This window comes from Myxocyprinus asiaticus, chromosome 14 (genome assembly GCF_019703515.2).
Source record: "Myxocyprinus asiaticus isolate MX2 ecotype Aquarium Trade chromosome 14, UBuf_Myxa_2, whole genome shotgun sequence".
Classification (NCBI taxonomy): Eukaryota; Metazoa; Chordata; class Actinopteri; order Cypriniformes; family Catostomidae; genus Myxocyprinus; species Myxocyprinus asiaticus.
Window position 1 is genome coordinate 22,141,344 of NC_059357.1, and position 14,382 is coordinate 22,155,725.

At 37.1% G+C, this 14,382-nt stretch overlaps 1 protein-coding gene across 1 annotated transcript; it reads left to right on the forward strand.

Moving 5' to 3' along the window:
* The first annotated feature begins 299 nt into the window (after positions 1-299).
* Positions 300-9,711, forward strand: LOC127451813 (germ cell nuclear acidic protein-like). Its single transcript, XM_051716772.1, has 6 exons — positions 300-1,329; positions 3,572-3,633; positions 3,873-3,941; positions 5,926-5,977; positions 6,091-6,127; positions 6,262-9,711. The coding sequence occupies exons 1-6, from the start codon at positions 735-737 to the stop codon at positions 6,299-6,301; spliced, it is 855 nt and encodes a 284-aa protein (XP_051572732.1). The 5' UTR covers positions 300-734; the 3' UTR covers positions 6,302-9,711.
* The last annotated feature ends 4,671 nt before the right edge of the window (positions 9,712-14,382 follow it).

Sequence of the window (14,382 nt, forward strand, 5' to 3'; positions counted from 1 at the left end):
TCTTTGGCCATCTTCTTGATATAGACCTTGTATCCCCCATATCCTCCTCCCACTTTTCTCAATATATGGTCATCCTCTCCTTGGAGGTCCTCCCCCACTCCCACTGCTGTCTCTAAAGTTATACCCTATCATCTCATGATGGTAAATGAGTAATGTATGCCACCAGCCTCTCTCTCTCTCTCACCTCCAGGCTAAAGTGCATGGACAGTGGTTGCCGGTACGGCTGCCAGCACTTGCCCCTGTCACTCATTTGTCCTGGCCTCCGCCCCCATCTCATTTTACCCCCGAGTTTGTCTGTTTGTCTGTCTGTGCAAAGTTAGTGAGGTCCATGCTGCAGACACTACCTTGCCCACCACACGGCTCTTCTTAGTCACACTACGCGAAATTGACGCAAAGAGGGAACATTTTTTTCTGTTTGTCTGTGACTGGTGCTTGTCAGAAACCTACAACAGACAGTTGATTCTGAAAGGATCCTCTTGTGTTCATCTGACACTGGGAACAAGCGTGTGGACTATTGGAATACTTCGGACCTCACGGCTCAACTCGTCACCTGTTCTACCTCACATAGCCAGGGTGTACCAAGCGTTTGTGTGATTGCATGTGACTGTGTTTGTGAGTGTGTGTGGTTTAAGAGGGTCTAGGTGGTGTCCACTTTGGGGTTTTGATTTGACAGGTGCACGTGCAGGAGCGTTGCACTTTGGTCTCTGTGTTTGGATTTACTTCCCTGATCAGTCATGGCTACTATGAGAAGCTGGCTGCTGGGGCTTTTGCTTGCCCTGCTCTGCTCCTTCCAGACACCTCTGGCCCCTAGTGCTTCTGTTAAAGCCCAGGAGCTGCCTCTCATCCATGAGGAAGGCCTGATGGCAGATGATGATGATGATGACGATGATGATGATGATGACGACGACGATGATGATGATGATGATGATGATGATGATGACGATGACGACGACGATGATGACGATGATGATGACGACGATGATGACGACGACGATGACGACGACGATGATGATGATGATGACGACGACGACGACGATGACGACGACGACGATGATGATGATGACGATGATGATGATGATGACGATGATGACGACGACGATGACGACGATGATGACGACGACGATGACGACGATGACGATGACGACGACGACGATGACGATGATGACGACGACGATGACGACGATGACGACGATGACGACGACGATGATGACGATGATGACGACGATGATGATGACGACGACGACGATGATGATGATGATGATGATGATGATGATGACGATGATGATGACGACGATGATGATGATGACGACGATGATGATGACCATGAAGGTATGTAAGGTTGCTCTCAAAGTAGTGTTGAATCCCCCCTTAATTTAGCTAATTATCGGCCCCCTCTCTTAGCCCCCATGATTATTTTCACCTAACTGGGAAAGAGAGGGGAGGAGCAAGGGGGCCTTTTGGCCACTCCCACTTTCTTCACCTCAGCTATGCTGCAAAATATTGCTCTTGGCCTGTTGTAGTTGAGGTCCAATCAGTCAGTCCTATTATCCAATCAGATCGCTCATAGCGTAGCAAAAGCCCCACCTCCTCCCCTCTCCAGCTGTCCATCATCCTGGCTGTCTTTGACTCTCTCTGTCTTCTCTTCCCTGCCTAAATAGAGCTTTGAGTTCTGTGGGCCATCTGAAGGCAGACTGCTCCAAGTCCTGATGTGCAATACAGTACAATGCTTATGAACTGAGGACTTAAGAGAGAAAAGAGAAAAACAAACCCAGCGCTGCAGTCTGAGCCCCAGGCCCAACACTGGCCCAATAGATCAGATCGTTTTTTGATTTTTGTATCGTTTTGAAAGAGCGGGTATCCACCCTACCGTCATCCCTCTATTTGTCCTGTTTGAATTTGTAATGATCTGGATTTGTGTCACCATGTGAAACTACAGAGAAAGAAAGAGAGTCAGGCAGATGTAGTGGGGAAATGTAACCAAAGAAAACAACATGGAGTAGTAGGGACCGATAGAGAGAAAGAGAGAGAGAGAAAGAAAGAGAGAGAGAGAGACAGGAGGATCATGGATGGTTGTGGGGAAATATAGAAAGGCAGACTGATTGGACAGATTGGTTCTAGATTCTCTCTCTTTCACTACATCTCCTGGATCTCATTCTTTCTCTGTAGAGATTCTCCATAATAACAGTCTGTTACACAGAAAAAGAACAAGTGAAATGTACACAATCCTGATCTGTCTTCTTGTAAAGTCATTGTGTGTTAAATTATATATCTACTACATGGGTTTATAAAATGTACTTATGTTATCTCTATTTATGCTCTTCTCTATTTATTTCATTATATTATCAGAAAGGACTCTCATTCTCTAAATAGTTGCAAAAATGTAAACAAAAATCTAAGCTCTTTCCATGTTTATTCTCAATTTACCAACATTTATTAAACATTTATTCTGTAATAGCTACACTTTTTCAGCAGTCCTAGAAACATACAGTGAGCAGTTAAGGACAACATGTATTGACTATTTTAAGGAGAAACAATCAATGCAAAAATGTAAAGATACTTGAGACACTATTTGGGGTTGCTCAGACACCCTTTCAGTTCTCTGAGAAACTTAATTTTAGTTCCTGTAAGAACTCTAAAGATTGTCAATAGTTCCTTCAGTAAAGGTTCTGCAGAGGGTTCTGCCACTGTGACAACTGAGGAACCCCAAGTAGTGCCTCGAGTATCTTTTAATTTTTACAGTGAGAGCTGCAGCAGCACAGATGCCAATGGAGAGGTAGCAAAAGAGAGCGATTTTTAATTCATAATTGCCTTAGTCATGTTGATATTCCACTTACACAAACAGGAAGTATCACAAGGGAACAGGAAATACAGCAACTATCAGGAGATGACTGTTTAGACTGAATCCTTTTTCTGTTACTGTATGCTTTTTATTTTATTTTATTTTTTCTGGTGTTTGTTTTTCCATTCTCTGTTTAGTGTAATATCTGGTGTGTCATCATGATAAACAGCACAATGGTGTGTTGAACAAAGCATCACATCTCTTAATCCCACTCTGAAACGAATAAATCAAATGATCCTGTGTTGCATGGTGTAATTTTTGTTAACTCTGTTATTTTAGCTTTAAATGAACAGGCAGTTTGAATGTGTTAACGAGTTACAATTTAGAAACTGTTTTTTTAGAATTACAAAATTCTTGGATATTTTACATGTAAAAATATAAATAATTTATAAATTAAGTCCATAAAGTGATTTGTATTTAAATACAAACATGAAGGCATTTTAAGGGTCAAAATATTTTGTGAAATGTGATATGATTTCAAAGCTTTAGAAAAATATATAATCATTTTTGTTACAGTATCTTTATATGATCCTCCTGATGATATTGTCCAAGGTGCATCTATAGATGTAGTCTGTATGTGTGTGTCAGAAAGCGAGTGGTGTAGAGTAGGACTAATTTATTCTGATCCTACTTACAGTAACTAACCCATCATTGCATTACTCACAATACTCTTTAAATACTTATATAAATACACAATGATAAACAAACAATGGCTGACAACATTTCTTTCAGATGATGATGATGATGATGATTATCATGAAGGATCCATTTGTTCTTTCTGTGCCCACTGTGAGGTAGGATCCACTGAGATTTATTAATACAATTAAGTGCACTATAAGTTGTATTCTAATTATGCCTTCATTCTTCTTTCTGCCTTTTACTGTGTGTCTTATATCACTCGTCTGGTTTTTAAAATAGCTTCCTACAAACCACAGTGACACAAACCTTTTAATACAGATTCAAAACATTTTGATTCTAACAATTATTTGATTATTAATCCCTTGATTTAATTTCTCCTTTCTCTTTCTGTTAGCATTGTGACAGTTGCGATAAGTGCCCATGTGAAAAGGGAGACGACTCAGAACACTGCGACTACTGCGACGTGAGAAACCCACCACAAACACACACATGTGCTAGACTTCAACACACAGTTACTAAACAACCCAAAACACAACAATGCAGAAAAGACAAAACAGTGCAACACTGTACCACTGCTCACTGAGATAAACCGTTTAAGCACTCCATTTAAATGCTTCCGAATGCAAAGAAATGTTGTATTCTGCTGCGGATGAAAGTTCAAGCTTGGTGAACTCGAGAAGACGTGTGACCAATAGAAGATTGAAACGTCGCACACTGACCTCTTGGCTCAATAAAAGATTACATATTTAATAGCTGCATGTTTTTATTGTTGCAGGAAAGTGAGTAGACAGTATATTTCAACATTTTGAATATAATGTTTTATTTATTATTTATGAAAACCATAAGCCCTCGTTCACAACATCATATCCTGTTGAAACTAATTACGTAAAATGTATTTGTTCCAGAAGGAAACTATAGAAATCTATAGGTCATTCATAAAGTTATTCGTAATTGTGAATGTTTAAATTGCGCTATTAAAAACAATTTTTAAACAATGAAGTTGAAATAACGCAGACTCTATTGTGAATGAATTGAATGAATTTGAAGTTGTCTTTTAGAATATTCACTTGACATTGTCTCAGTAAAAGATCCTAAAAACTCATAGAAGGAGCGTTATCACCCTCAGAATTTAACTAGAACATGGTAAGACCTGTGGCTTTAACTGCATTGTGTTTTCAGCTTGTAGCAAGGACAGTGTCATCTAAATTTTGATGAAAAATTGTTTTGCAACTAATTTAACTATTTTCTTTATGACTTTAATTAATTCTGACATTTGTACAACAATCTACTAAGTGTCTTCATTCAAAAGAGAATTGCGACCATTTTATTTTGGATATGTCCTTGTCAGGTCTGTGCTCAACTATGGAGCCACCAGTTAAAGGAGTAGTTCACCTAAAAACTGAAACATCTGTTAATGTTTAAATAATTACAAATAATATATATATATATATAAATTATATTCAGATAATTAAAATGCATTACATTATTGTGGCAGAGGAGTTAATCATTGATAAGACAATACAAAAAGTGACTTTAGAATCCAATGTATTGTTTATTTGCATATTGGCCTCCAGTTCACAGCAATCCATTTTGCAATTGATTTTGTCAATCAGTCTGAGATTTATTATGAGGGCTTGTCGAAGGACCCGTCAATGTACACCTGCATCAGATGGATGCTTTTGAAGCGTCTCACTTTGGTTGTGTCACGTCATAAACAAACAGTTTTTAGGTCACTGTGTCAAGTTAAACATAGTTTAATATTTAGAAAAACATGGCTTGAGATCCCCAAGTTCGGATTTGTGCTACATCAAGCTGCGTTTTAAATGCAAGAATGTGTCCTGGCGGTCTGCTAAAGGGTTGGTTTGTTCTCTTTATAAGCTGCGCATTGCCTAAACAGCTGAAGTTTTGCTTACTGCCCCCTGGAGAATACAGGTGGTACTTCAAGCATGAATTGCTCAGGAACCTTCCTTAATACGGTCCGGGGACATGATTAATTGCGTTATTTTTTATTAACACGTTACATAGACAGCTCTAATCTTTATATATTTCTCAGTTCTTGCATTTTATGTATTTCAGGCTATTAGGTGATTTCCTTTATGGGCACTGCACAAATCTAGCTTGTGGCAAAGAATATGTGAAGTGTGGACATTGCCTGTTATTTATATACTGTTAGTTGAATCTACTGTGTGAACGTCAAAATACAGAGTATATTTTTAAACCAAATCATTACATTTAGAGCCTTTATTCCAAAATGTATAGCATTCAGCACCTTTACTATTTTAACAACCAAAAAGGACCATCCCCCCAATGTTAAATACATAGTTACGGCCTAGGTATATGGTGTTTTATTTCACTACACACTCACACAAATGTTATTATTGACAAATTCACATCTTGAAAATATGAGGATACATTTTTACACGTTATCTGTCTTATATTCTCTTCAGGACTGTGGAAAGTGCTACATCTGTACTGCCTGTGAGACCCTCTGTCAGCCAGGTAAAAGACACACTGTAGAAAAAGACGATATGCAATATTTTTGTTGTTTAGATTGTTGATCAGTCTGATTTTCTTATAAACTCATCACATTTGTTTTTACATTATCCTCATAGGTGGTTTCATTGACTCAGTGACTGGATCCATCTATAAGTAAGATAATATTTCTATGCAAACTGTCAAACATTTAAGGTTATTGAGTGGTATTATAATGATAACACTGAGTTGTTACAATTTAATAATCATGTAATACACGACCGGCTGTCTCCTCTTCCCTTCTTTTTCAGGACTGTTGCAGATGTCTTTGATGATGATGATGACAACTAAGCCCACTCGTTGCCACCATGTGGCCAAAAGAGGAACGTGCAATTGGGCGTTGCGTTTTACAAACTTTAGGATTTCTATTGTAGCAATATGTTCATTGTCGTTAAGTTAATTTTCTCTTTTTAATCTGATCACATACCATGCTACGCTCTGGTCAATAAATATATGTGGGATTAAAATAATTTAATTACCTTAAATTAAATTAAATGACTTAAATAGAATAACATGTTTCCTTTTAAACAGGTTTGTTGTTACCCTAAAATATGAATTGTAAATCTAAATCCAACTTTGTTTTAACACTACTGGGTGTTATGGAATAAAATGATGGTACGTTTTATATATGTGTAAATCCAATCTGTTTAGACATGCTGTATTCGCACAGTCAGAATGCTATCAAGTATGCATTACACTTGATTAGTCTTTTTAAGATGATTTTAAGATTGTCCCGCTTTCATTTTTCATGTTATAGACTATCAGTTAATTAACATATTTACTGTTATAGGCCTACATAACAAATGCGGTAGTATTCTTGAAGCTCGTCTCTTTTATTTTATAAGGATAGAACACTGTGGATTTCAAGAAATTGACTTAAAATGACTTAAATTTACTTAAAATTAAAAAAGGTTAAAATTAATATTATGTATATTCATTTATTCACGTATAATGATATTTACTATTAATGGGTTTTTTTATGTAAAGCAGTCTGTAAAGGTGCTGCAGGGGGTTTGTGTGGAACATATATAATACATATGGAATTTTCATGGCATTTCTAACTATTTGAATGAACAAACTAATGATATGATGCTGGTGTTGGTGTAATAAAAATGTAGTTAATGTTTTAATGAAAGTTATTAGGATTCCTCCGGTAGGAGGAAACCTATTATTATTGGTGGTTTTATTATTAGGATTCCTCCGGTAGGAGGAAACCTAATGTTATTGGTGGTTTTATTAGGATTCATCCGGTAGGAGGAAACCTATTGTTATTGGTGGTTTTATTTTTAGGATTCCTCCGGTAGGAGGAAACCTATTGTTATTGGTGGTTTTATTATTATTATTATTATTAGGATTCCTCCGGTAGGAGGAAACCTATTGTTATTGGCGGTTTTATTAGGATTCCTCCGGTAGGAGGAAACCTATTGTTATTGCCGGTTTTATTATTATTATTATGATTCCTCCGGTAGGAGGAAACCTATTGTTATTGGTGGTTTTATTATTATTATTATTAGGATTCCTCCGGTAGGAGGAAACCTATTGTTATTGGCGGTTTTATTAGGATTCCTTCGGTAGGAGGAAACCTATTGTTATTGGCGGTTTTATTATTATTATTATGATTCCTCCGGTAGGAGGAAACCTATTGTTATTGGTGGTTTTATTATTATTATTATTAGGATTCCTCCGGTAGGGTTTAATCCCAACCCTCTACTGATAAATTTTTAAATGATTTGCCATTTTGAGGAGGAATCCGCATTGCTGCTTGCAGCTATATTTATTATTATTATTATACTCCTTGCGCCCCAATATCTCAAAAGTCACAAGTCAAAAATGTTCTAATTTGGCACGTTGATACTACAGACCACCAGGAACCCCCACACCAAGAATGGCCCACATTCGCCCTTAGGGGGCGCTACAGGCCACGCCCAAATGTCCCATTTTCAAAGTGATAGCATTTCCATCTTATTTGTCCAATTCTTCTGAAACTTGGTGTACATGCCTCATTTCTCATGGGGAACAAAAAAGCCTCAAGGACCCATAAGGTCCGCCATGATGGATTTTCCTGCACAGTGAAAATTTGGGAAAACTTACAAAAATCTTCTTCTCTTGAACTATAGATCCAATTGACTTGAAATTTGGTACTCATGTGTAGAATTGATGTCTTTCAATTTGTAACTTAGCAAAAATGAACACAATACAAAATGGCTGAAAGGGGCGTATTTATGTAAATGTCCACATTGCCTCAATATATATGTGTCAATAAATCAAATGTCATTTTGACTGATGGGTTTTCAAACCTAACATGCTTCCAGATGACATCACTCTGAAGTACTGTGCAACATTTCACCTTGATAAGTCAAAAGATGACTGAATTACAGCTGTTTGAACTTGGGCTAAATCTGACAATGCTAGCCACTGGTTCTTTTTTATACAGAAACTGAAAGCAGAAATGCTCAGCAATGTGAATAGCTATCTTGGCTAAGATGTTGTGCTGGTAAGTGAAGGGTCAGAGGTGCAAATCCAGCCATAGCCATAATTTTTTTTGTTCAGGATTCAGACAGAAAGACATGTCTTTAAGGATTCCTCCATCGGGAGGGTTTAACCCCAACCCTCTACTGATCAATTTTTAAATGATTTGCCATTTTGAGGAGGAATCCGCATTGCTGCTTGCAGCTATATTTATAAAGTGTTACCGTAAAATATAGATTTTTATATTAGTGTTCTCTAAGGTCTTAGGTGAGTCCCTGGTTCTGTAAAGGTTTAAACCTGATAGAAATAAAATAAAAGTGGAGGTAGTAAATTAATATAAATTCTCTGAGTATTTCAAAACAGGCTAATTGTACAATAGTAGAAAATATGATGTATTTTAAAATATTAAAGTATCCATTAATATTTTAAAATATTAAAAAAATAATAGGAATATTCCAGGTTCAATACAAGTTAAGCTCAATCGCATTTGTGGCATAATGTTGATTACCAGAAAAAAATAATTTCGAGTCGTCCCTCCTTTTCAAAAGCAGTGCTTTATTCATTATTGAATCACATTACAGTTGTTCCCGGTCAAAAGTGACTGGAAACATTAAGAGTGTAATTTTTTTAACTGCTATGAAAGAAATGTAACAACTCTAACTTCGATTATGTAAAAGGACTAGAGTTGTGCATTTTGAGAGGGTTTTTTTTATTATTCTTTTTTTTATTTACTAATTTATTTACCCATGTGAACTTGAAATTGAAAATGGACTTTTTTATGAATATTTTCTCAATCAATATAACGTTTCTAAATCATATAACGTTTGAAAGCTTAAAGTCTCAAGAATCAAACTGTGGTGTCCATTTTTAAAAATATAAAAATATATGAATACCAGATGAAATTTCAAGTATAAACACTTGGTACTAGGTATAAACACAGAGAGCTACTTATTCATCCCTGGTTGAAGAGAAGATGATTTCTAGATTTTGTCAAGTTCTGCATTTAGATATTTATTTAAACATTATCAAAGACTATACTTTTGTCAAAATTTAGCATTTTGTTTGGTTTGTTTGAGGTTATTTTTGTCTGTTTTTGCAATAATGGCACATTATTGAACATGGTGTTACAAAGAGTGTAAACTTTCACTTTGATCTGTATGTCCTTGATCTGTGTGTGTATGTGTATGTGTGTGTGTGCTGACTGCTTCCAGAAATTACCTGAAATAAACAAGTAATAACCTTATTTATCCCTGGTTGTAGCAAGATTTATAATTTTGATGAATTTCAAAAGAATTGTTTTGTTTTACAGTCTAACCAGTTAGGCTTTGTGTGTGTGTGTGTGTGTGTGTGTGTGTGTGTGTGTGTTTTGCACACTTGATGTTTGGTAGTCTCACCCTTTCATGTCTGTGTGTGTTTTTTCTGCATTGTGGCTGTTTTTAGATTTTATATAATTAATATATGTAATTAATTATGCAAATTCACACACAAAAAAATTATTTTTAGTGTTTCCCATTCATTCCTATGGCAGTCACTTTTGACCAGGAACAGTACAAGTGTGACTTTTGGTTTTCTACCACTTAGAATGATCAAATAAACTTTTTTGTGTGTGTGTTCAGGTATGAAATGGACGAAAAGTCACCAAGTCTCGTATCTGTCAGATAAAGGAAGCCAGTTTTACTGAAGAAACAAAATCGATTTCGGTCAAAAATGACCAAACAGTGTATAAAGTTTAAGTCAGTTTTTACCATAAAAAATAATTATCCTCCCTGCTCAGTAGGTGGTGATATGCACGAAGAATGCGAATCAGCAAAAACAAAAGAATGTAAAAGTAAAAGTGAAAGTGGAGAGTGATAGTAAAAAAGGACTTAAAGAGCACCTATTATGGTTTTTCAAATATTACCTTTCATGTAGTGTGTTATATAGCTGTTTGTGAATGTAAATAAGTCTGCAAAGTATCAAAAATCAAAGTGCACGACAAATGGAGTTATTGACTTCCAAAAGAAAGAACCGATTCTGAACACCTGAAACGAGTCATTAGTAATTCCAGACTTACTTCCTGTACTAACCTACATAATTTGGTAACAAAAAACCCGCCTCTGGTCTTCATTGGCTGCTTGTGAACAGCTTTGACCTGCCCTCAAACCCTACATTAAGTGGTAGACCAATAACAACAGACTGGGACACCTGACCAATCAGAGCAGAGTAGGCTCTCTGAAAGGAGGAGCTTAGAATGAATCCTTTAGAGCGGATCATTGAACGAGGCGTTTTTGACACTGGAGAAAAAAGGTAATGCTGCAATTTTAATTATGAGCAAATTAAAGTGTTTTTTGACCTTGGATGCATGTAAATCTATTGTATGAGACCTTTAAAACAAAATTAGGCATGTTTAAAAACCATAATAGGTGCTCTTTAAATATTGATCTATTTCTCACCCACACCTATAATATTGCTTCTGAAGATATAGACTTAACCACTGGAGTCTTATGGATTACTTTAATGCTGTGTTTATGTACATTTTAGAGTTTCAGACTTTTGACACCCATTCACTTGCATTGTATGGACCTACAGAGCTGAAATATTCTTCTAAAAATGTTACAGTGTGATGAATTTACATTTTTACATTCATCATGGTATAAATATTTGGGGGGGGTTTGTACTTGCTTGTTTTTATCATGGTCACTATAATGTGGTTCTCGCTCTCGGTGGGGCACATGGTGAGTTGTGCATGGATGCCACGGAGAATATCGTGAAGCCTCCACACGCGTTATGTCTCCGTGGTAATGCACTCAACAAGCCATGTGATAAGGTGCACGGATTGACGGTCTCAGAAGCGGAGGCAACTGAGATTCGTCCTCCGCCACCCAGATTGAGGCGAATCACCAGGCCACCACGAGGACTTAGAGCGCATTGGGAATTGGGCATTCCAAATTGAGGAGAAATCAAGACTACGATTAAAGAACATATTTCAAATCAGCAATAAAATCTGACAACACTGGAAAAATAAATTGTGATTCTTTACCTCATATTACATAAAAATTTAACACAATTAACTTTACAAAACACAATTTTCCCAGCTTGTATGGCTAATGTGCATGCAAATTCTATAGTTGATTGACAGGTGATGTCTGTATCTAAAAGGCGCTCAGACCACTGGGCGCTCAGAGCTCCTTGGTTGAGTGTTCCCATTTCTGCCATTCATTTTAATAGAAGTGGCCCATCTCTGCTAAATAATCTCTGATTTAACACTCAACTTGTGCAGTTGTTGGCTGTCATAATTTGATATCAACGTAACTAACATCGGACCACCGCTTCATGTCATCTACATGCTCAGGTGAGGCACTATAAAAATAAAAACGGTCATCTTGACTCTGTGAAGTATCAGCACTATAGAGCCACATGTTTTGACAATTTCTACAAATGTACTACATTATCTGCTAAGAATATACGCCGATGCACTGGAGACCGGAAATTGAAAACAGGTGAATCGTGGAACACTTCTGCATTCAGGAAAAAGGTAGATACGGTAGAAGATGCTACCTTCATGTGCTATCGGAATTTTCCTACTTCCCACTTCTGAAGTGGTAATTATGAGTACGTCGTGTTCATGACGCCAGGTTAATTCATTCATATTTCTTGAGGAACTTTTATTTTGACACTATAATACATATGGTTGCTGATATACATAAATGAATATCACCAAAACGGCAAGCGCTAACAATTAACTGTATTTAGAAAAATGAACAAAACCATTCATTCACTACAGAAACTGTACTCTCCTCCGCCATGTTGAAAGTTTAGGACTCCTCCCATCTCCTCAGGTATCATCTAGAATTCCAAGTTTCCCACTTGAACTTTGCTGGGTTATTCATGTGCTCGGAACTTGTAATTACATTTTTTCCATGTCCACTTGAAGGGCACAATACTTTAATCTATTTATAAACTAATACTCACAGGATACCAGTCTTTTCCTTTACAAACTTTTATTCTGAAATTTCTTTCGAACCAGGAAAAGAAGCATCAAATATTAATATGTTTTGACATCAGCTGGAATAAGTATCAGTTGTCAGATTTCTGGGTATGGGGATGGATTCAAAATTGACCTTTGGAGAGCATATATAGAAACTGATAGATAAATGTACAAAAGGAATAAATGTACTGAGGTGCTTGGCAGGAGTTGAATGGGGGGCAAGTCGTCAGTCACTTAGAAGTATATATTGTGCACTGATCAGTTCAGCTATAGATTATGGCAGTATGGTGTACAGTTCTGCATCAATAACATAACTTAAAAAGGATGAGGCAATATAATCACAAGCACTATGAATATGCTGTGGAGCATTTAGAACATCTCCAGTGTCATCTTTACAAGTGGAGATGGGGGAAATGCCTCAAGAAATCCATAGGCTTAAGTTAAGGATGAGATATTGGACTGCTGTAAAGGGTTATTTGGAAAGTCATCCAGTTAAAAAAGTACTGAAAGATTGTTGGGAATATGAATATGTGACGAGGATGAGGGCGTAGCCGGGCCGTGATGGAGCACGGCCGGCACTGAATCAGCTGATCAGCAGGATAGCGAGATAAGGGGCAGCCGGGAGCGCCGGTTCAAGAGAGAGACACACGCGGCCGCATTGCATGTGTGTCTGTTTATGTTTGTTTTATGTTGAGTTTCTTATTAAACTTTGTTTACTCTCCAGCTGGTTCCTGTCTCTTCCTTGACCATCCTTTACCTGTTACAGAGTACAAAAAAATAACAAGCTTTGGATGGATAGTTAGTAGGTAAGGAGGCACAGAGTATGGGATTGAATGATGTTGATATTGCCCCTTCTGTGGTTGTGCCAGCAATAACTCATTGGCTGTTCCCAATGCCTGTAAATGTACAGAAGAGATACATAAGGAAATTAAAGTGCCAATTGATGTAGCAGTGCAGCAATATCTTAATCAAACATATTATGCAATGATACAGATATATACAGATGGCTCAAAAGGCCCAGATTCTGGAAGCACAGTGGCAGCTGTTTATATACCACATTTTTAAGTAAAAGTAGCAAAAAGAATAACAGATCATACAGTTGTGCTCAAAAGTTTGCATACCCTGGCAGAAATTGTGAAATTTTGGCGTTGATTTTGAAAATATGACTGATCATGCAAATCATAAAAGATCATAAAAGATCATGTCTTTTATTTAAGGATTGTGGTCATATGAAGCCATTTATTATCACATAGTTGTTTGGCTCATTTTTAAATCATAATGATAACAGAAATCACCTAAATGGCCCTGATCAAAAGTTTACATACCCTTGAATGTTTGGCCTTGTTACAGACACACAAGGTGACACACACAGGTTTAAATGGCAATTAAAGGTTCATTTCCCACACCTGTGGCTTTTTAAATTGCAATTATTGTCTATGTATAAATAGTCAATGAGTTTGTTAGCTCTCACATGGATGCACTGAGCAGGCTAGATACTGAGCCATGGGGAGCAGAAAAGAACTGTCAAAAGACCTGCGTAACAAGGTAATGGAACTTTATAAAGATGGAAAAGGATATAAAAAGATTTCCAAAGCCTTGAAAATGCCAGTCAGTACTGTTCAATCACTTATTAAGAAGTGGAAAATTCAGGGATCTCTTGATACCAAGCCAAAGTCAGGTAGACCAAGAAAGATTTCAGCCACAACTGCCAGAAGAATTGTTCGGGATACAAAGAAAAACCCACAGGTAACCTGCAGGAGAAATACAGGCTGCTCTGGAAAAAGACGTGTGGTTGTTTCAAGGAGTACAATACGACAATACTTGAACAAAAATGAGCTGCATGGTCAAGTTGCCAGAAAGAAGCCTTTACTGCACCAATGCCACAAAAAAGCCCGATTACAATATGCCCGACAACACCTTGACAAGCCTCAAAGCT

What these genes read in the sequence shown, in the direction of transcription:
- LOC127451813 (XM_051716772.1), top strand. Translation starts at nt 735, where the DNA reads ATGGCTACTATGAGAAGCTGGCTGCTGGGGCTTTTGCTTGCCCTGCTC. An exon ending in CGATGATGATGACCATGAAG is followed by an intron (nt 1,330 to 3,571) that starts GTATGTAAGGTT and finishes CATTTCTTTCAG; the next exon opens with ATGATGATGATGATGATGAT. An exon ending in CTTTCTGTGCCCACTGTGAG is followed by an intron (nt 3,634 to 3,872) that starts GTAGGATCCACT and finishes TCTTTCTGTTAG; the next exon opens with CATTGTGACAGTTGCGATAA.